Source organism: Grampus griseus (assembly GCF_964374135.1).
Source record: "Grampus griseus genome assembly, chromosome: 10".
Classification (NCBI taxonomy): domain Eukaryota; kingdom Metazoa; phylum Chordata; class Mammalia; order Artiodactyla; family Delphinidae; genus Grampus; species Grampus griseus.
The window spans coordinates 51,721,994-51,746,224 of NC_139004.1; the positions used below are offsets into that span (position 1 = coordinate 51,721,994).

The window sequence follows — 24,231 nt, forward strand, 5'->3', positions numbered from 1 at the left end:
CGTACAAAAACAGAACTTCATATAAAATAGTGATGCCCATTAATGACACAGTTCTTATTTAAAAAAAAGAAGTCAAGAAATACAGTAATAGATTAAGGTTAATAGGAATTCTGTGGCACCATGTAATATCCTTTGATTTTTCACTGGAAATCAACTGCTTCTCTAACTGGTTTCCTTTGTATCCTCTTTAAAGACACTTGTGAATTGTCTTCTATCGCTTTTAGAAAACTTCAGAAGTTTTTTTCTACTCCCTGACTGTGACCTGTTCACAGCCATTTGCAAACTGCTTGCCCTGGTAGAAAAAGGAATCAAAGTCCAATCGGGCTTTGATTTTTCAATCAGGGCTGTTTATGCTGCTCAATCTCTAACACAAAAGTATAATAGAAGCAAAAGATGCTACACCTTAAAAATGAACTAGAGAAAACTCGGATCAGAGCAATGGAAAATGATCATGGTCCCAGCAGGGGGGCAAAGAGGTGGCTAAGGAAGGTGGATAGTTAAGGGAATGCTGTAATTCACCTGCAAGTCTGTTGTGCCCAAACATCCAGTATGAGTGGGAGAGAGGAATAGTGCCTCTGCTGAAAACAGACCAAGATGACTGGGTTTTAAATGAGGAAGGATCCCTGTCTTATCCTGAAATGCTACTATGAGCCACTAGGAACAAAACAACATCCTCTGCAAAAATCACCAAGAATCAGATCATAAGACACAAGTTCCAAGGGTGGCTTGAGCGCCAAAGGATGAACTTGTCTAACTTCCCTCCTTGTCAACATCCAAAATACGTTATTATCTCTTGGCCCGAGGGCACTGATAGGAAGGTTCCTTGTATTAAGTTGCCACCTAGGGTAAAAACATGCATTAGTCTTTTCTGTCACAGAAAAGTGACGTAAAATAATCTGCCACTTAGCTTCCTTCTGAGTGTAACGCTTCAAAGGTGTCTGAACCATGAATTTTCTGTGAGCCAGAGAGAGGCAAACAGGTTCCCTCACCATATACATCATTTTTCTCAGCAACAGTCTAATAATCCAGGGGTCTGATTTTTCCAGGGGTCCCAGTGACTTGTGGAGCCCAAAGGGTACGGGTTCATGTGGAGGGATGGCCAGCCCACACTGGCCTCACTTTCCAGTGAATTCCTACTGCCATTAACCACTGTAGCACCAAATAATTTTCATGTTAGTTTAACCAACCACCTAGATTATCCAGTCCCTGGACAAGAGCCAGGGCTGCACACATCATTCCAAGCCCACATCAGAGGCCAGCACTGGACCCGAGCCTGGTTTGACTGAAGACAGTCAAGCCCTGTGAGCTTTCCAGAAACAAGACCTCAGGGCAGACACATACAGGAAGGCTACAGGGGGAATACAACAGTCTAGGGTGCCTGTGATGGTTAATTTTATGTGTCAACTCGGCTGGGCCATGATGCCCAGGTATTTGGACAAATATTATTCTGGATGTTTCTATGAGGTTGCCTTTGGATGAGATTAACGTTTAAGTTGGTAGACTCTGAGCAGAGAAGATTGCCTTCTGTATTGTGGGTGGGTCTCATCCAATCAGCCAACGGCCTGTATAGAACAAAAGACTGACCTCCTCCAAGCACGAGGAAATTCTGCTGGTAGACAGCCTTCAGACGTGAACCGTGGCCCTGGCTCTTCCCTGGGTCTCCAGCCTGCCTGACCACCCTACAGCCTACCTATTGGACGTGCCAGCCTCCACACTCACACGAACCAATTCCTTAAAATAAACCTTCTCCCTTGCCCCATCCCCAACCCTATTGGTTCTGTTTCCCTGAAGCCTGCTGACTAATACAATGGTAACCTCTGGGATCCACCAGTTCAGGACTTAGCTGCTTACACTCTGCTGACAGCAGTTGATTTCTCCACTAACTGCTTCTTCTCCAGCACTTGGCATCTGTGTGCTTCCCATTCACACTCTAAAGGGGCAACTAATCTCTTTATAGAGTTCCCACTTAAGACCACCTCGAGTCCAAAGGCCGGGCTAGAGGACAAGGCAGTGACAGCTGGTCTGACAGCTTTGTTCAGGATGGTAGAGTCACATGGCACGAAACTCAATAGGCTGGTCATCATTAACCACTCAACCGCCCCCTTTTTTTTAATCACTAGTGACAGGGGTAGGGGTTGCCCAGAGAAATCACTATACTCCCAGGCATGAATCCTAGTATCTCCTATATAGACTGACGATGCATCAGGAATCTCATCTTTTGCACAACTCCCAGCATAGCTGAGAGGCAGGCCCCACAACTGCACATAAGCCAAGTCCTTGCAATACATCTCTTCACATACATCTTCCGCTGCATATGTTTTTCTGGTGGAACCCTGGCTGATATGCCTCTCTTTGCCTTAACCTCTCTATGCCTCAGTTTCCCATCTGTAAAACAGATAACAATAATAATATCTACCTTGCAGGGCTGTCCTGAGGATCACACAAGTAAAGCTGAGCACAGTACGCGGGTCACAGTAAGACCCCAACAAGTATGAAATATTATTGTTCATGTAACAGTCGCTATTGTTATTAATGAATCCACGCCTTTGGGGAAGAAGTTTACACACTAGTAGGGAGATTTTTAAAGATAATTATAACATAAAGACATATTTGCTAAAAATATAGGTAGATATAAAGTGTACCAGGAACTAAGAAAAGAAAGACTTAAGCATGTCTGTGGCAGAGTGGAAGGCGGCCCACTGTAAATACATAATACAGCTGGGCCCAAGAACCCCACTGCTTCTGTTTTGGGACCATAACTCTCCTAAAAATATGCTACAGGGCAAGAAACCCCTTCCTCACCAAAAGCTTTTAGCCAAATCTGCAGAGAAGTGTTTCCCAAAGGCTATGATCCCCTTCATGAAAAATCACTCATTTACTCCAATTTTTATTGAGAACCTACTACGTGCCAGGTACTGTGGTAAAGGTTGAGAAATAAAGAGGTTTTAAGAAAAAAAACTCTTGATGGACAAAAGGGCTCAGACATTAAATAAACGCCTCATTTCCAAATGTAACAGAATAATGAAAGAAAAACAAGCCTAGCAAGAGAAGCAACTGAGGGTAAGAAAGGAATTCTGGGAAGAGTTGGGATAAAAGTGGGAAAAGAGGGATTAGAATTATAACCAGCAAGGCCAGAACCTATCATTCAACCAAGGTGAGGAACAGAAAGCTGTGAGCAACCCCAGCTTTCCGGGAGACCAGGCAGTTAGTCCTTTTGTGGTTAATTCCACCCTCAGCCTCTCCCACCTTCCGCATGCCCCCAGCGGTGCCCTAAGCAGGCAGAGCTTCCTTCCCCCAGGGCAGCAATTTGAGAGACAGCAAGTTGGAGGTTGACAGGGGACATGACCTCACTACTTTGCTATTGTTGTTATTCACCTGAAATACTGCTAATGCCAAAATCCAGTGACTCTCAAACTGGGTTCTCAGAGGATCTCCAAGAGGTTCCATGCACCACCAAATGTTTGTTTCAAATTGCATGGATACAGAAACTAAGAGATCACAATGGTGGTCATAAATACTATTCCAAGTCAACCTGGAATCAATCAGTAAATGCCCATTCCACCTTCTAAAGTAAATCTGCACTAATAAGGCACTGTTTTTATATAGTAGGGCTCTATAATATTTTTATTTGAAAATAATACTCTACTGCTTTAAAAACATTTGGAAAACTGAATTTTGAAACGAAAACTGAAGTCTGGGGCTGACATATTTTGAGAGATTGCAAATCGCCACTCCAATGTACTTGAGGGTTACTGGTCATCATTTATCCAAAAAGTACACAAGAGAATTAATTTGGGACATTTTAAAAATAATTATTCTGTTTACACAAAGGATAAATGCACTTTATACCCTAAATGCGGTTTCCCTGGTGATAGGATGGGCTGTATTCAGTGCTGCCGGTACTGATCACTACCTTAACACTGATCCACTAATAAAATTCGTTAGTGTACTGACAGCTACTGCTTCCATAGCTAAGGCTGTATACATGAATCAAGGTTTCTAACCAGGCATTCACTACAGCCGCGAGTACCAGAATCAAACCAAACCGTCCTGAAGGGAGAATACTGAATCAGTATCATTTATAAAGATGGCACCGCGGGCTTCCCTGGTGGCGCAGTGGTTGAGAGTCCGCCTGCCGATGCAGGGGACGAGGGTTCGTGCCCCGTTCCGGGAGGATCCCACGTGCCGCGGAGAGGCTGGGCCCGTGAGCCATGGCCGCTGAGCCTGCGCGCCCGCTCCGCAACGGGAGAGGCCACGACAGTGAGAAGCCCGCGTACCAAAAAAAAAAAAAAAAAAAAAAAAAAGGTCGTACCTCCTTAAAGCATCTCTCCTTATATGTGCATTAAGTAAACATGACAGTGCATTAAGTGAAGAAACATACATATAAATTCACACAGCTGGAACCACATAAACACACTTTCCTCCACACATTATACTCTGTGAAAGGTTTATTTAAAACCATATTAAAGGACATGGCCACAATACAGTTTATCTACCCATTATACACCAGGGCAGCACACAGCCCTCTCTTCAAATGGGTATGTGGCCTGGGGACTTCCCTGGTGGTCCAGTGGTTAAGACTCCGCGCTTCCAATGCACGGGGCACGGGTTCGATCCCTGGTCGGGGAACTAAGACCCCGCATGCCGCACAGCACGGCCAAAAAATTAAAAGGTACGTGATGTGATGTGGCTGGAAGCAGGCTATCTAACAATTTTAAAAAGTTAACAGAAGGATAATTGCTATTTGTCAATAAATGATCATTGAATGCTTAATTAAATCTACATTTATGCTTCACCCACACCTATTACAATGCAATAACATGACCTTTTCTGTCATCAAGCTACAGAGTCCAAAGTCTCCCTACTGAATTAAGTGTATTTAAGTCTCAAATGTCACAGCTACAAAAAATTATTTGGTCAAAGCCAGAAGAACCCGGGCTCTACAAAGCTTACTGTGTTGCTGAAATATTTATTATGCCCATGCCTGTTACCATATTTGGACTTAGAGAAAAATTTTAGTAGGGACTCTCTTTAGAGAATTTTCTTAACTCTAATCTCAGGAAGAAAATAGTTAAAACCTGTTGGAGACCACAAATAGTCCCACACATACACACAGCTCTGTGCACAGACATGTGCTGTCATGTGTGCAGACACTCAGATCATTTCCTCAGTAGCCACTCCTGGGAAACAGCAATGAAATTAGGAAAGGAAGAAACCTCTGACTTTCCTACTTTAAGCTCTTCAATTCATGTATGCAGGTGTGTACACACACACACACAGCACACACATATAAACAGGTATGAGGGGTGTATATTTTCAGAAAGCATCTAGTGAACAGGAATTTTATAAAAATTACACTGTACCTGTACCAATTGAACTTGTGTCCATTTAAATAACATTAAATAACGTTAAAACCTGTTATGCCACTAAAAGTGTAAAAGTTAGAATACAAGTGAATACCACACATTTCAATCCTCAAATGCTTAAACAGCTAGGGGCTCAAATTGATTTTTTTTTAATATATTAGATTCGGGGTTTCCTTGATGGTCCAGTGGTTAGACTCCATGCTCCCAATGCAGGGGGCCCGAGTCCAATCCCTGGTCAGGGAACTAGATCCCGCAAGCCGCAACTAAAGAACCCAAAGGCAGCAACGAAGATCCCGCGTGCTGCAACTAAGACCCAGCGCAGCCAAATAAATAAATAAATATTTTAAAATAAATAAATAAAAATAAAATATATTCGATTCTATTTATAAAACAATTGCAGTGCTACTAATGGGAGGCACATATGTAATTTTAAATTTCCTGGTAGGCACACTTAAAAAGATAAAAAGGAACAGATGAAGTTAATTTTAATATACTTAATTTAACCTAACATATAGAAAAGATGTTCACTTCCACCTGCCATGAGTATTAAGACATTATTCATGACACATTTTACCTTTTTGGGGTACTATCTTTGAAATCTCACATGCACTTTCACATGCAGTGTTCATTAAAGTACATTTCACTTCAGGCCCACACATTTCAAGAGCTCATTAGCCTCATGTAAGCAACGGCTCCCTGGGGAGTGGGGCGCAAAGTGATAGAACATTTCCATGGTGGCAGAAAGTTCTATTGCACAATGTACCTCCCAACAGAGGGAGGCGGGAAGTGCAGGGTGGGGAGGAGGAGGGCTGAGGCCAGGCAGCCAGACAGAGAGGCAGAGATGGGCAGACTTCAGAAGGCCTTGTTTGCCACACTGAAGAGTGCAAACTTTACCCTGTGGACAGCGGGGCATAAGGGTGAGACAGTTAAAAAATTCAGTGTTGGGCTTCCCTGGTGGCGCAGTGGTTGCGAGTCCACCTGCCGATGCAGGGGACACGGGTTCGTGCCCTGGTCCGGGAAGATACCACGTGCCGTGGAGCGGCTGGGCCCGTGAGCCATGGCCGCTGAGCCTGCACGTCTGGAGCCTGTGCTCCACAACGGGAGAGGCCATAACAGTGAGAGGCCCGTGTACCGCAAAAAAAAAAAAAAAAAAAATCAGTGTTAATCAGTGGTTAAAAACACAGATTCATAGGCCAGAATCAATCCATGATGAACATTCTTCCAATATAAGATAAAAAATTAAAAACAAGGGAAATGCAGTATGGTTTTCATAAAACTAAACTTATTCAATGCAATAAATGGCCCTTTATTCTAAGATTATATGCCTTGGCGGGGGCGGGGGGATTAAATGTGCTTTTATGACTTGGTGGTAACCACAGTTTGTCACTGCGCTTTAAAAACATCCGTACCAGGCAAATTTTTAAATCTGCAACACTAAGTTCTCTGAAAATTCTATTTCTAAATTTTAAACGCAAGTAAAATCCAAAATTCTGGAACCACCTCTTTTAAACACTTTCTGGACTTTATTAATATGGACATATGGGCCAATGTGTGTACAATACTCTCTATTCTGATTTTCTTATTTTATATACATATGTCCAAGTAGAAATGATACTTACAAGACTTTTATCTTGAATTGCTATATAGTAATTCAGCATGTTAAGTGTATTACTGTTTATTCAGTCATTCCCAGAACGCTCTGTGTTGAATCTTTCACTTTACTAGTATGAACACCTTAACCCAGATTAACTTTCCTCCTCTACCCCCAATTCCATGGATTTCCTCAGAATATAGTTCCCAACAGGGAATTTACGGGTCAATGGCAATGAAGAGCTTTGTTTTATATTCAGTTCTTATTACATATCACCAGACTGTAGCAAAAAGAAAATATGCAGCACTGCCAATATTTCTTACCACCGTAACCTGCAATTATTTCTGGTAATCTGATAGATGAAGTAGTCGTGATTTCCATTTCTTGATTTGCTAAGGAGGATACACCTGTTCTTCACGATGATATCACGTCTTGAATTTTCTATATTCATCTCTCCTTGCCACTTCCAGAGATGACTTTGGGTACTGACCTTTGGGATCTCAATTCTTTATATTTTGGATAATAACCAATTAATCTTTTAAACTGTCTCACTATCTTCACCCATGCTGTGGCATTCCATTTAATATCGATTCTGTTGCCTGTGGCTGGGCTATTTTTCTTTTGTTCTTCAGATATTCCAGCACATCTGTCTTGAGGATGATGATTTTCTACCTTGCTTCAGTGGCCATAAGTTTATCTTCCCTGTACGGTTGGATTAAAAACCCTATTCCATTTTCTTCTAGTTATTTTATAAATAAATACAGTGGCATTCAAAAGCTGAGGTGCCTTTATACTTTGAGATTAATAGACTTTTAAAACTGCAGAACTTTCTGGTCAGGATGAATTTTTCTCAGTTCCCAAGTTGGACTGGTCCATATCATAAAAGGACAGATGTCACAAAACAGTCACCCTTCTTCAGTCAGGAGGGAAGCTGGGCATGAAATTTGTGAATCAAAACTTCTGCCTTCTCTTCAAGATGTCCACCACCCTGCAACCCTCAACTGCCAGTGTTTGTATATATCTCGACAAGCTCACTTACAATTAATTTTCAGCAAGGAACGTCATCACAAACAAAAGCAATCACCTGAAGAAGATACCTGGTTGTTGCCCTGGAGTACAACAACCAAACCAAAACAGCTATGGAGTTATGTCACCTAGTTATTTGTCATATAATGAAAACTCCCTGGGAAATTTCAATATTTCCCACCATTGATGGAAAATGGAGAGAAAACAATATGATAAAGCAAAAAGTCATTTACAAAGTTTAGATTATACTATAGAATTTTTACATATCTACATATGTAACTTATATATTAAAAAAAGAAGTTAATTCACCTGAAACTAATGCAACATTGTAAATCAATTATACTTCAATTTTTAAAAAATAATAAAGTAAAAAAAGAAAATGAGTATTTCTCTCTTTGGAATCTCACAAAATATAGTTTAAAAAAAAGAAGTAGGGCTTCCCTGGTGGCACAGTGGTTGAGAGTCCGCCTGCCGGTGCAGGGGAGACGGGTTCATGCCCCGGTCCGGGAGGATCCCACGTGCCGCAGAGCGGCTGGGCCCGTGGGCCATGGCTGCTGGGGCTGCGCGTCCGGAGCCTGTGCCCCGCGGCGGGAGAGGCCACAACAGTGAGAGGCCCGCGTACCGCAAAAAAAAAAAAAAAAAAAAAAGAAGTAAATTTATTGAAAGGTTAACAGTGGTTATGTGAAGGGAGGTAGGGTCATGGGTTATTCTGACCTTCTGTAGATTTCTTCTGCATTATATACGTCATACAATTAAACGTTTTTATACAGACATACCCAAAGAACATACTCTTATCCTTTTAAAAACTTGAATTCTTAAAAATGGATGTAGAACAGATCTTGGCATTATATGAAATCAAATGCTACTAAAAGTTAAGCCAGATCCCCCAACTTTTATTTGGGCCACTGCTCACTAAACACAAGCACCCCCCTCCTCCTTTTGTTTTCATAGGTACCAGGCCTCCTATCAACACTTAGAACAGTAAGTCTATCAGAGATTCGTTAGAATTAAAAGAATTTCCAAAATACCATGAACTTACTCTTCGCTTTTTTTTTTTTTAAGGTTAAAGTCTCTAAAGTACTTGCAAAAAATATATGCAATGAGGTTTACATAACAGCGACATGATGGTATTGCGGTTTTCCTGTTTTTTTTTTAAAGTCCTTATCTGTTGGATATATATTGAAACATTTACTGGCAATGATAAAATATTTAAGATTTCCTTAAAATACTCAACTCACCCCAAAGAAAGGGATGGGGGAAAATAGATGAAAAAAGAACAACAGAGGGTTGGAATTACTTAAGTTGGGTGATGGGGACCATTATTCTATTCTGCTTTGTGTACATTCAAAGTTTTTCCATAATATAGCTTTTTGAAAAGGTACCATGACAAGCGAAAAGCCATATACACATGTGCACCACAATCACTGCTCATATATCATCCAAGGTAGCGAAATTAAGCTCACAGCCAAACAGTTTTTGGGTTTGTTTTTTTTTTTTCACACCAGGGTGACTATCTCAAAGGGAGCATCCGACTCTGTACCTTTTCTTTATCAGGCAATAAAGAGTATATGCATGTGTAAATCTATATCCAAAAATGTCTTTCATATGCATCTACTGATCTGAGTCAGCAGATTTCAGATTTTCTGTCCTGGGTCAGAATTAGAACAAGATAGCCGACTGACACAGCACTACTTGGCTCGCGACATTTAGAAAATAAAACAAGCGGGCTTCCCTGGTGGCACAGTGGTTGAGAGTCCGCCTGCTGATGCAGGGGACACGGGTTCGTGCCCCGGTCCGGGAAGATCCCACATGCCACGGAGCGGCTGGGCCCGTGAGCCATGGCCGCTGAGCCTGCGCGTCCGGAGCCTGTGCTCCGCAACGGGAGAGGCCACAACAGTGAGAGGCCCATGTACCGCAAAAAAAAAAATAAAATAAAATAAAACAAGATGCATGCTGATTCAAGCCATAGCAAGACCCTATTCTGGGAGCCCCATTCTCCTGATTGACACGGAGTAAGGACTCTGCTACTTCTTTAAGAGGACAAGCTGGTGCCTACACAAGTCAGCTGCAGGGCAAAAAGCCTCAGCACTCAACACAAGTTAGAAAACTAACATGAAGATCATTTATTTTATACAATCTTTTTTTTATTTAAATTAAATTAAAATTTTTAATTAATTTTTATTGGAGTATAGTTGCTTTGCAATGTTGTGTTAGTTTCTGCCGTACAGCAAAGTGAATCAGCTATATGTATACATATATCCCCTCCTTTTGGATTTCCTTCCCATTTAGGTCACCACAGAGCATTGAGTAGAGTTCCCTATGCTGTGCAGTAGGTCCTCATTAGTTATCTATTTTATACATAGTAGTGTATGTATGTCAATCCCAATCTCCCAATTCATCCCACCCCTCCTTCCCCCCTTGGTATCCATACGTTTGTTCTCTACATTTGTGTCTCTATTTCTGCTTTGCAAATAAGTTCATCTGTACCATTTTTCTAGATTCCACATATAAGCGATATTATACAGTCTGTTCTTGGCAACAGTCGCAAAGGATGATACGAATACTAAGGACCTGGGAGCCCCAAACTGATGACCTCCCAGTGAATCAAAAGTAAAAACAAAGCATAACCCCTAAGGCACACCCAGTGGAAGGGCTTTCATGTCCACTAACATATGTGATCCTCAAATCTCCCCTGAGAGGCTGGTAGGGCCTGTGTTATTTCCATTTCATGGATGCAGAAACTTGGGTTACAAGCTTTAAGGCGACAGAGTCTTCTGCTTCCAAGGACAGTGCTCTTTTCACTGCCCCACACCTCCTTGGAGTATATATGTGATGGTGAGAGCAGGTAAGCCTTTCATAAAGTGAAGCAGAAAAGGGGAAACCAGCTTTAGGTCCACCACTTCCTGAGTTTCAAAATGCCCTCAATTATTTCCTAATTACCGTCTTTTTGTTCTTTCTCTTCTCTGCTATGAGCATGGAGGCCTTAACGAATGGCCCTTCCATCTCCTTCCGTGTTACTATGGGCTGGTGTCCTCTGCTTTCTGAGCTCTGGCAGAGGTCTCCTAAAACTCACTTAACCCAAGAAACAGAAATAATTTTTTTAATCTTTTTTTTTTCACGCGGGATCTTATTTCCCTGACCAGGTATCAACCCATGCCCCCTGCAGTGGAAGCGTGGAGCCTAACCACTGGACAGCCAGGGAATTCCCAGAAATAATTATTTTTTTAAACCAGGAGGGACTGTCATGGCCGTGTCTGGGAGGTTTGCTTCTGGTCCTCTCTCTCCATCAGTCAAGACGGTACAAAGGAAGAGAAGCTGGCAGAGCAACATCACAGCCCTCACCTCCCACAGAAGACTAAACCTAGGAGAAGAACAAGACGTACCTCTCTGACTTCATGAAGCTGGCCGGAATACTGACTCTTGGCTCTTCGGGCGGCAGCAGGCGACTTGTGATGTGTGATTGTGACCACGCCGGGGGCCCCCGCACCGAGGTGTCTCTGGCTACAGGGAGATGCAGAATTGGGTGTTCCATGGGGGAGCAAAGTGAGACTTCGGCTTCGGGAGCTTGGAGTCGTCTAGAATAAGCAACAGGCGTCAAAACTCAACAACCGACCTGCAGAACACAACCAAGTGTTGGCTTCCATTTATGTTGGACCTCTCAGGCTTTCCCCTTTGTCTTTAGAGGGATGAGGGGCTGGGGAGGTGCCCAGCACGACATGCTCTAATCCCACACTCACTCAGGCCAGAGAGACTGTCTCCATTAACTACGCTTCTAGTCTCACCTCCAGTCATGTCTCCTGCCTCAAAATATGGCCGTGGAGATCTACTCTGAGCCCCCCCAACACTGCGGGCTCTCGGGGTGCTGTGCTCCTCTTCCTAAATGCCCTCCCCTCCCGCTGGCGAAGACAGCGGTTGTGTGGAGCAACCCCTGTCTGTCTCAGCCCCTCTGTGCCCTTATTCCACTACATCGAGGTTATATTCATTGTCCAGCTAAACTTTGATTCTTTCAAACTCATCTTTATATCCCCAAGACCTGGCACATCATGATTGTTATTTATTAAGTACTTAATACATGTTTGCTGCATAAGGAAATGAATGTACCAAGTAATCCACCAATTAATCCCCATTTGTTAGTGTAGTGCTGGTATTTCATCCTATTGTAACGTATCATCCAAATAACAACTGAGTATATGATAAGGACGGCATCACAAACTTAGTGGAGATGAATTTTTCAGTAACTGGTGTTGGAATAACTGGGCAGCCAACTGAAAAACAAAGTTGGATTTACCTCTCAGATCACAGACCCCCAAATGGATCAAAGACTTAAGGGGAAAAAAAGAAAAAAAGCACTAGAATAAAACATGTGGCCTTGGGGTAGGGAATACCTAACACCTCCAAATCCAAAAGCCATAAGAGAAAAGCTCAATAAACTTGATGCCCTAAAAATTGAAAACTTCTTCATGGGAAACAAATTTTAAAAACCCACTCCCGCCACTGACAGAGCCAACCGATAAACTAGGAAAATTATTTTCTACTAGTTTCACAGACAAAAGGCTCATCATTCTAATTTGTAAATAGGAATATAATGCCTAGGAATTAAAAAGAACAACAAACTATTAAAATAGGGCAAGATATGAACAGACAATTCACAAAAAAAAGAAATATAAATGGTCCTTAAATTATATGAAAACATGTTCAACTGTACTCATACAATAAAACCACATTTAGATATACCATCTTTCACCCACTGGATTGGCAAAAATCCTAAAGTATGAGTACCCAGTCTACCGACAGGACCTTAGAGAGATGGGTTTGTGGGAGTATAAGGTGGCAGAAAGCCCGAGGAGGGCAATCTGGCAGAACCTGTCCCAGTTACAGATTCGCTTCCCCGTGATGCAGCAATGCCCTGTTTGGGAATGTCTCCTCCATACACCTGCATGCAGGTGGAACGGCATCTGTACCCTGGAGTCACCAAAGTCATATGTTTAATGGCAAAGGATGGGAAACAATGCAAACGTCCCTCCGTCCAGGACAGGTTAATAAGACATGGCACACCTTCATGATGGAACATTACCAGGACATAATAGGATCATAAGAAAGGTCTCCGTGAACTGGTCTGGAAAAAGAAATCTCTAAACTATACAGTTAAGTGAAAAAAGCAAGGTTCCTAACTGTTCTATAGTATGCAAAGTTCTGTGTCAAAATGTGGAAAATTAGTGTTTTTATCATTTGTTTATAATCATTGTTTAAAACAAAAAATACTCTAGAAGGATACACATGAAACTCAAAGTGGGCTACTTATTCATGGAGAAGCTAGGAATGAGAGAATAGGAACAGAGAGGGAGGGAGATTGTTCACTGCAGAGTTTTCATATTCTTTCATTCTGAACCATGTGAATGGATTATCGATCCAAGATTTTCTACATTCTACATAAAAACCTGTGTTCTAAATGTTTCTATACTTCATTTCAGCTTGAGAACAAAAGGCAGTTAGATGCTATGCTTGGATTCATGCTAGTTTCTCTATTTCAATTATCAAATATCTACCAAATACCTACTATGTGCCAAGGAGAATATCTGATGTGTGATGTCAAGGTGAAACATGAGATGTATGAGGCCATCTTTCACCATAGATGCTTTATAGTACTGCTGGGGATATAAGAGCACAGCCACAGAGACAGCGAGACACACACACACACACACACACACACACACACACACACACACACACACACCCTTTCTCTGGACCTGTTGTTTCTCCTCTCCCCATCCACCTCCCCCCCCCCCACACACACACAGAGTAAGGAAGGGCATGACAAGATACTAATTTGGCAATACAGCCAGAAAATGTCAAAGTGAGGAACAGAAAGATCAAGGCGAGCTGATCTCATCACAGGAGACTGTTCTGAGGGCAAAGAATTTGAAGCCTGAGTAGAATTGAGGGAGATAAAGAGACACAGGTGGCGTACAAAGCAACCCAGACAGGAAGTTCAAAGCCTCCAGCCTTGGATAACAGTCACAGGTCTAAAAATTGTTAAAAATTAATGATCCACAATTTTACAAATCTCCAAGGGGTTGGGGAGCAGGGTGGGAGCCAGGGTAGAAATCAGAATTTTGTGTTAGCCTGCAGTACCACGGTAGCTTGTAAATTTCTCTGGATGTGAACTTGGACAGAATTAATAGGAAGACAGATAAAGTCAGGAGGCAGTGTATTGCTTTTATGTCAGCTTATATACAGGTAACTGGAGAAACCTGTGGTCTAAGAATTAAGTATACCTTGATCACAATGAAATACAACAATCGTCTACTTTCAGCTTCAATCTTTTCCCTTGGAGTGAAGAGGAGGATAGAAGCTATGTCGTTAATTCTTCAAAGATGCAAATTTGCCTAAGCATTAATCTACTGAAATACATTTTGTTTTTCTGGTTTGTTTTGTTTTCATTTTCACCAAGAACTTTATTGAACAACGTATTCACCCTTTGTTCCAATCTGAAATACACTTTGATTGTTTGGGAGCCTTATTCCAAGCCAAGAAAAGGCAGATTTTTTCACTGGGCTTTGAAGCCAGATAGCCAGGTTTCACCCACACCCCCAGCTCTACCAGGTTCTAGCTATGTGACCTCAACTGAGTTAAGCTTTCTTATTAAGCATCAATTTCCTAATCTTTAAAAAAGGAATCATAATACTGACCCTTAAGTGCCATCATGAGGATTAAAGTAGATCATGCACAAAAAATGCTTAGCACAGTGCCTCCCGTGCAGGAGCCGCATGGCCAAAGTTTGTTTCTTCCCTTATAGCCCTTAAAACTTGATCGATGAAGGCATTACTGATTTTTTAAATGTTAAGAAGTCGCTTAGCACAAAATTGTAAGCAGTCACTGACCTGCTCCTTATTTTCTATAGGGTCAAAGTCGTGATGAAGCCCAAAATGTAATTAAATAATTACTGGAGAACCTACATGGTCAGCAAGACTGTAGGGGGAACCACACTTCTAAATTCTGAGCAGAATGAGAACCCATCAGAAATCAGAAAGGAAGACCTCTCTGGTAAGGGGAGCCTTTGAAACCTGAAGGACTATCACGTAAACGACAAGGAAATTCACCCAGGAGCCAAAGGATTCTGCTGTGGATGTCTAAACCCCACGCTCATTACTTAACGGCTGTCACTTCAATTCACAAGCAGTAAATCTGAGTCGAAAAACCTTTAATTTCCCATTCACTGTATGTTTCTTGTGGTTTAATTCACACTCATGTCTCCTCTCAGGGCAAATATGAGCAAACAAAGTCTCTCTCGGTAAATCCCGTAGGTCATCAGGCACCCTGAGGAAAAGGCAGAAAAGGCAGCAAACCGCAACCACTACAAACAAGCGGCTCTTTCCAAAAGGTGGCCTGTCGAAAATGTCCAGGTTGTGTTTGAAAATTACACGAGGGGGACTTCCCTGGTGGTCCAGTGGTTAGGAATCGGTCTTGCAATGCAGGGGACACCGGTTCGATCCCTGGTCGGGGAACTGAGATCCCACATGCTGCCACTAGTGGCCCCCGCTAAGCCCACGCTCCACAACTACTGAGCCCATGCTCCTCAACTAGAGAGAAACCTGCGCACAGCAACGAAGAGCCCGCGTGCCACAACTAAGACCCGACGCAGCCAAGATATATAATTAATTAATTTAAAAAAGAAAATTACACTTAGGGAATTCCCTGGGCGGTTCAGTAGTTAGGACTCGGCGCTTTCACTGCCAAGGGCGTGGGTTCAGTCCCTGGTTGGGGAACTAAGATCCTGCAAGCTGCGTGGCACGGCTATATTGAAAAAAATGAAAATTACACTTAGATGTCATACACACACCTCTCTGCTACTAATTTAAAACAAAATATTATCAAAGTTTGAAGAACAACGTGTCAAGGTTTTGCTCCAAATATTGACTTCAAGGGAGCAACTAGAAATGCCAAGTGTGCCACATCTGCAGAAAATTCTGAGGCAAGAGTAATGGCTCCTACCTGGGAGTGAGATCCACTCTTTACTTAGGAGAGTCACCCCCTGTGTCCCCTCCCTCAGCAAGTAGCAGTAGATAAGTGGGGTTCCTGCCTGACAAATGGGGTGAGCCAAAGAAGAGAACAGGTAGCAGGTAAGACACAGCACAGATGCTCAGACCCCACCCAGGATTCCACCTGTAATCAGGTGTTATATTTACCAACCTCTTGGTTTTTCCCTACTTTCTTCCTTGGATTTCTACGTTTCCCAAGGTTTCAAGGCAGGGACACACAGACGTCCTTTTTGTATTTACTGGCCCAAACTGGCATAAAGGAAAGGTGTGACTGGAAAGGGAGAAGCAGCACTAGCTAGAAAGAATATTTCCAGCAGGGAAACCAAGCAACAAGCCGGAGAGAGAGAGTCTAGTCTGGGAAGCTTAGAAGAGAATCACAGGATGAGCAGCAAGAGGACCTAGTCCCACAGGACAGTGTGGGTGAGTGGTTAAGACCACGGTTTCTCAAGTTGAGGGTCTGGGTTCAAATCTGCGCTCTGCCACTCATGAGCTGTGCGGCCTAGTAAAGTAACGTGGTGTTTTAATTTCTAAAATGTTAATATTACCTCATGGGTTGTTGGAGAGTAACATGAAAAGACAGAGGTAAAGCACATGCCATATAGGAAGCATGCAATAAATGTCATCATTATCATTCAAAAATTAAGAAAAATGAGGCCTTTGGGTACTGAGTAGGTGAATGATTGTTAAGTGGGCCCAGAGTCAAGTATATGGATTTAAAGGTTGTTTTCATCCAAGTGCCTTAAGCAGACATAGCCTTACCTTAACTTCCTTAACTTACAAAAAAAAAAAAAAGGTAAATTAAGAGTAATCATCCTAATTACTAAAAAAGTTTGCTTCAGAGAAAAAAGTACAAAGTACATTTACTGTGATTGCACGTTTTTGAAAACCTATCTGTTGTAGAACACGAAGTGACTGTAGATTGCTCCAATGATGCATGGGTACCAAAAGCAAAGAATTAGTATAAATAAGTAATGAGCTATTTCCCATTAGGATTTTAGAACAAACAAACCCTCAAACTGCAAAGATCATCAGCTGGTCATAAAAACGTCTTAAAACTTGTATCAGAAATTTATAATTAAGCTTGCTGCAGCTGAAATTAAAAAGCTGAAAAGGAGTAGGGGAGGGGAATATCTTAAATATACATTCATGGCAACTGTTTCTGTAGAAAATTTTTCTGATGGGAAAAATTGCTGAGAGTCAATTATAACAGCCTTCAAATGCCATTTAATTTTGGTGCATATTTTCCTCACTTCCTTGAATTCTTTCACAGCAACGGGAAAAAAGACACTATATTTCAGAATAAAATAGCCCAGGGGAGGCAGAAAAATCAAACCGGCCTGGTTAAGTTTTGTGAAAAATAAATTCAACTGACTAAAACCATTTCATCACATTCCTTCTCTCTCCTCTAAAAAAACAAATTAATGTGCCATTTCTAAATACGTGAAAGCTAATCATAAAAATTGTGGTTTATTCCTTTTCTTCCAAAAGGAAACATACCTCAAAATCAACCAAAAGGGAAAAGCATAACAGTTTTTTAAATATTACATTCAGGGCCTCAAAATTATTCAGACTTTTGTTTTCTTGGCAGTCAACATCTCAATAAAACGTGGAGTTTTTTTTTTTCTTAATGTGGAGTGTTTTTAAAATGAATCTATCCTACTATTTTGCTTAATAGTTTCATATGAACCTTTTCATTAGCCCTGCTTTTTATTTGTTTGCTTTTGCTTTTGTTTTTTTTTTCTGCGGTACGCGGGCTTCTCACTGTTGTGGCCTCTCCCGTTGTGGAGCACAGGCTCCAGACGCGCAGGCCCAGCGGCGGCCATGGCTCATGGGCCCAGCCGCTCCGTGGCACGTGGGATCTTCCCGGACCGGGGCACGAACCCATGTCCCCTGCATCGGGAGGCGGACTCTCAACCACTGCGCCACCAGGGAAGCCCTGCTTTTGCTTTTTAATATTCTGTTACCTCAGCTTAAAACTTGGACATTTTCCAAGTTCATTGCCATGATTAACTTCCCAAAATTATACTCAGCTCTCTCTACTTTTCCAAATTCCTGTCCTCTTACAGAAATAGTTTCAACTCTAAGTTACCAAGCCTAGGAAATTTCTTCCATTGTTATATGTGAATCTTGAATACATCTTAAACACTTTCCACTAACTTTATACCAAGATTCTGTTAAAATACACACAAACAAATGCATACAAACATGTCTGCAAAGGAAAAATTGTGGTTTTCCCCAGAGAGGAAGGCTCTAGCTTGCTTCTAAACATATCATCCTGATTATATATGCAAATGCTAGATCTCTGAAAAATCAGGGCAAGCAAAATGCATATATTTCCATTTTATGCAAATAGAGGGATAGAAATCTTGACATTTTCAGCTTGCCTGTTCTCCCAACATTTTCATCCACCAAATAAATTCTGCTGACTCTTCTCTAACAGTTAATCCAATTGCTCCAGAATCCCTAACCCATACTCTGGCCCAGCCTCTGTCCAGGTCAAGGTGAAGGTCCCAAAAGGGCTGAAAGGGACTTCCCTGGTGGTCCAGTGGTTAAGACTCTGTGCTTCCACTGCAGGGTGCACAGGTTTGATCCCTGGTCGGGGACTAAGATCCTGCATGCCCCATGGCAAGGCCAAAAACAAAAAACAGAAAACAACTGGGCTGAAAGCATTGGTCTCATGCACTTGGCACATCACACACTACTATTTTTTCCCACTTCCCCCAGCTTCCACCATCTTGCAGATCCACCTAGAAGTGGTCATGTGCAATTTTAAAACCTTCCACACACCCACCCTCTCACCTCCTGCACCTTCTATCCACATCCTTTACTTGGGACCTTGTGATTCCACGTACCAAGACTCCTTTTCTATGCTTTATTCTGAAAGTGTGAAGGTTCCCTCTTTCGATTGTCCAGGCCCCATTCTCTCCAATCCTCCTGCTGTGGAATTACAGAATTTTAGAGCTAGAAGAAATCTCGAGTCTAGTCCTCCCACTTTATAGATCTAAAAACTACAGCCTCAAAAAGATAAAGTGAAATATACCAAAAGAGGAGCCAATTACGAGCCTCCTTCAAGATTTAACTAAAAAAGCCTGACAAGAGACTCAGGCCCTCCAGCTGGTCCTTCTCAATTAAATGAGGACTTAGTCATTGAAACAGTGTCTGACACAAGGTTGACATTAAAACATTTAATAGAAATGATGAAAGCTGATACCAGTTTATCCATTTTCACCTTTCCTCTTGCACATTCACCTATTGTAAAAATACACATGCAACACTCCTTTGAAAGCAGGATAACTGTGTACTATATTCTCTTAGAACTGCAGATCCTCAAAGAAAGTCATTTTATTTTATATATGTTGTTTATAAATAACATGAAACAAAGACTTTTTAATGCTGAATAGCTGTTTCAATAGGAAAAAAACAACTCTGAAAACAAGGACTAGAAAGAAGTTAATTTAACTTAGTTATGTCAGAGCAACCACCAAAAACCCAGAACAACCACCAAAACCCTAGAGCAACCTCCAGATTTAATATAGAAATTTTAGTTTCACTGCTTTTAGTTTTAGAAACAAGATAAGGATTCCAATATCATCACTGTTTAACATAGTACTAGAGGCACTAGCCAACAAAATAGGAACAAAAAAGAAAAAGAGGTAGAAGGATAAGAAGCAACAAAAATGGCATTGACTGTAGGTGTGACCATTTTACAAAAAAATAAAAAGCAAGCACACTAGTGAGTCCAACAAAGTTGCCAGATATATGATGAACTTAGAAAGGGCAACAGCCTTCCTCTGTATCAGCAATAACCAACTAGAAAATACAGTAGAAAATAGGATATTCAAAATAACAATAAAACTATGATGTACAGGTATTAATCCAATAAGGAATACATAAGACTTTTGTGGAGAAGAGTTTTTTTAAATCTGTGAAAATAAATCAATGAGGAATTGAGAAGATGAAGACACACCCAGGTGAATGAATTGGACAACTTATTATAAAATGTCATTTCTCCCGAATTATTATATAATTGCTCTAATAAAAATTCCAGTAGTGGGGGGCTTCCCTGGTGGCGCAGTGGTTGAGAGTCCGCCTGCCGATGCAGGGGACACGGGTTCGTGCTCCGGTCTGGGAAGATCCCACCTGCCACAGAGCAGCTAGGCCCGTGAGCCATGGTCGCTGAGCCTGCGCGTCCGGAGCCTGTGCTCCACAACGGGAGAGGCCACAACAGTGAGAGACCCGCGTACCTCAAAAAAAAAAAAAAAAAAAAAAATTCCAGTAGGATTTTTTGAGCAACTCAACAAATTTATTACAATATATAAATAGAAGAATAAAGGTCTGTGAAGAGCCAAGTTAATTCAGAAAAAGGAGAGGGGCTCACCCTCCCACCAGATACAAATACTAACAAACAACAAAGCCACGATGACTATATGGTATTCATGCAGAAACTAGCAATTGGACTAAAAACTAGAAAAGAGGGTGTGAGAACATGTTAAGTATATATGAGAACTTGGTATATTACAGAGGCGGCACCATAAACCAGTGGAGAGAAAAAATGCTATTGGGAAAAGCAAAAATATTGCTGGCTTTCTGTCTTACGGGATATACAAAGGCAAAAATCTAAATGTAAACAGTAAAACTACAAGCTAACAAAAGAAAAGGTAGGAGAAAAGTTATGTAACATATAGAAAAGCATTTCTTAACCAAGACCAAAAGTGTAAACCACAAGTTGAACAATTTGATGGATTTGACTACATTGTAAGTAAGAGTTTCTATTCAACAAGGACACTGTAGACAAAAATCACAAGTGTGTAGAGTCTGGGAGAAGACAGATTAATATCTAGACTATAAAAGGAGCTCCTAGAAAAAGAAGTCAGAAAACACAGCAAAAAATATGGGCAAAGGATAGAATAGGCAATTTACAGGAGATTTACGAATGGCTAATAATATATCAAGGTAATCAGAGAAATACAAATTACAATCACCAGGAGATAGTATACCCACCAGATTTGCCAAAATTAAAGAGTAAAACAACCCCAAATAATGGCAAGGATGCAAAGATACTGGAACCCCTTGCATTGCTAGTGAGAGGGTAGACTGGGGCAGCCATTTTAGTAGCAGTAAAGCAGAATTTAGTGAAAATATATACGTATGTTCCCTATGAACCTCAAACTTTCTGCTGGGCAGGTACCCAACAAATATGCTCCCAGTCACATGTATACAGAGGGAGAGATACAAGGATGCTCCCAGGTGATGAAGGTGGGGAGTTTGAGGCAATGTAGGTGTACAGCAGTAAGAGTCTGTATAAATAAAAAGCAGACTCTTCCTTCATACAATAATACACATGCATCAAGTAGAAGTCATGACTTAGAGGTATGTAGAGCAACACTGATAAAGCATACTGCTGAGTTAGAAAAGTTTAAGAAGAAAATGATAAGACCAGCAGGACAATACCACTTAGGTAAGTTCAAAACGCATACAACAAGGCAAACAAAGACACATACGTATGCCAGGAATTAATGCTGACTGGGGAATGGGAGCCAGGAAAAAAGAAAAATAATTATAAGAGTTTCTTAAAAAAATTTTTAAGAGAAGGACTTGTTTGGACTGATGAGTTTACCATGATCCTGTAATGATGGTTATAACTTTAATTACAAGTATATTTATAATAGTTAACACTTACATGACACCCACTATGTACCATGAACTGTTTTAAGTATTATATACACACCTTAAATCATTTTTATAATTTATAATAAAAGATGTAATAAATCTTTAAATAATGTAAGTCTTTAAAATAAAAATTTATAATAAATCTGTATGATACCATGAGGTAGATCTATTGTTTCCATTTCAGAAATAAGACACAGAAAGATTCTGCATCTTTCCTTGGGTCACACAGCTAGTAAACAATGGAGCTGGGAGTCAAGTCCAAGCGAGCTGCCTCCGTGGCCCATTACATTGCACTTGCTAGAGTGATTCACCCACTCTCTTCAACTGAGGTCTGAAAAAGTCACCACAACTCTTTATAACCATAACTAATAGCTTAATTAGCATTTGGAGGGAAAAAAATCCTTTATAATATCAAAGCCCCGTAAGCGTGCCAGTTCTCAAATACTCAAACAATAAGCTCTTTAAGGTGAAAATACATGGATTTAAATTTTTTTAATCAATCATCCATAATAATAGGGGCAATGGTATCAAGAATAAAATGCAGCTCACACCCCTCGAAGCACTTAGTGTGTTTTACCCATGGGTGGTCTGTCCATGATTCACTGTCCTCCCTAGACTGTGACCTCCCCCAGGCGAGGGACTGTATCCAGCCACTGCGTACCCTGTGGAATCTGACACAGGCCTCACCTGGCAAGTGGTACGAATGCAGTAAATGAGAGCAACGAATCCCCCCAACCTCAGTTTTAACTGCTGGTTACACTACTGCTCCCTCCCTGGAAACCTAATTTTTAAAATACCAACAATGACTCAAAGGAAAGGGAGATATCCCTCTCCTTTTCCAAGAGGCAGAAGAGTCTGGAAAAGGCACACCACCCCCACTTAATTATATCCAAGCCCGAAATGTTCAAAAAGCAACCTGGTACAGTTTCAACCAACACACATACCTGCGAGATCCAACAGGTATTTACTGAGCACCTACTATGTGCCCGGCACCGCTCTAGGCAATAGAGATACAACAGTGAACTAAACAGACAAGTATACCTGTCCTTATGGAAGTGGCATTCTGGGAAGGCAAAGAGACAGATAGACTTAAAATATAAAGTGTTTTAGATAATATATAATAATCTAAAGCAGGAATAATAGACAAAAGTAATACAAAGCAGGGATAGACAAAAGTAGGAGGGCTTACCAATTTTAGATAGGTGGCCAGGGAAGCCCTCATGAGAAGGTGACATTTGATTTAAAGACCTGAGTGAAGCAAAGGAGTGAGCCATGCTCTGACAACGGGGGAACAGCATTCTAGGTAGAAACTCAACAGGTGCAAAGGTCCTGGGATAGGAGTCCACCTGGCACATTTGAGCAAGGAGGACAGCATGGCCGGGGTGAAATGAGCAAGGTACAGAGCAGTAAGAGATGAGGTCAGAGAGGTAACGACTGGAAAGATGAGCTCCTGAATTAGACATTACAGACAATGGCCAGGCAAGCCAGAGTACCTGGTATAACCTGGGGCTGATTCCGATGCTCAGAAAGATGAGCAAATGAGAACAATGGGTTCCAGCAAGCTTTCCTCCTCAGGGCCATATTCAGGCATTAACTTGTTATTTGCATACAATTTAGATATGTCTACATAGCACAGATCATCTCTACTGGATCATTTTCATGGTTAAATTGTACTGCCCTGCAGATGGGCACTTCACGATTTATTCCCTTCCCTATTTCCTCTCACATCTCAATATCATCGAACTAGAAGATACTTTATGCCAGAAATGAATCACAGAACAAAAGGAGACTGCACGCCAAGGGATTCTATAAATGATCACTCCATAACATGGCAGAAAGGGGGCTCTTATTTTACGTTTAAACTTCCATCACTTACCAGTGGGGTCAACACAGCCACAGGGATGGAAAGTCCAGTGCAATTCTAAGACAGAACATTTTAAGAAGCAAATGTGATTTTCCCACAATCCATAACTCATCTCTGACAGATGCACTCCTATCTACTTAGAGATCATTATCTCCTCCCCAAATGCTCAGGCACAAAAGCAGGAAGCGCAAAAGGGCAACTCTTACTTGTGTTTCAAGATGCTTTCCACAGAAAAAAAATTAAATCACACCACTGTCAACATGCCTCAGCTGCATGCAGAATCCTACAGGATCCGTGGAATAAATCCCACTTGAAATGACTTATTTCAAGTTGAAATGACTTATTTCAAGTTTCATATTACTGATGAAGTTAAGACAGAAATGCAGGACTTGCTAATAACTCAGGGAATCTGGGTAAATAACAACTTACCAACCCACATGGTGGGAGGTGGGGTGGTAGCAACAGGAAGCTGCAATTTTCCTAAAATTTTATATCTGACCAGAACCTTCGAAGCTATTGATATCTGCCCTCCTCTTTCCTGCTGGACTTGTTCTCTGCATGTAACACACACAGGTAGGTATTCTGCACCTATGTAACCCCTCCCTAATTCTCCCTAAGGCACTTCTTGCTGAAGAGAAACAAACCACAGGTTCATAAGCTTATGCTAAAACTAAG

At 41.4% G+C, this 24,231-nt stretch overlaps 1 protein-coding gene across 2 annotated transcripts in view; it reads right to left on the reverse strand.

The window, feature by feature from the left end:
* OSBPL10 (oxysterol binding protein like 10) overlaps positions 1 to 24,231 on the reverse strand; it is a gene marked incomplete at its 5' end in the record, with an annotated part of 284,829 nt that overhangs the window by 134,163 nt on the left and 126,435 nt on the right. The window contains one exon of one of the 2 annotated variants that reach the window (XM_082663642.1): positions 11,367 to 11,558. The exons of the other annotated variant lie outside the window; for it this stretch is intronic. Coding sequence (XP_082519768.1) covers positions 11,367 to 11,558 — 192 coding nt within the window. The remainder of the gene's footprint in view (positions 1 to 11,366; positions 11,559 to 24,231) is intronic. 2 annotated transcript variants of the gene reach the window in all.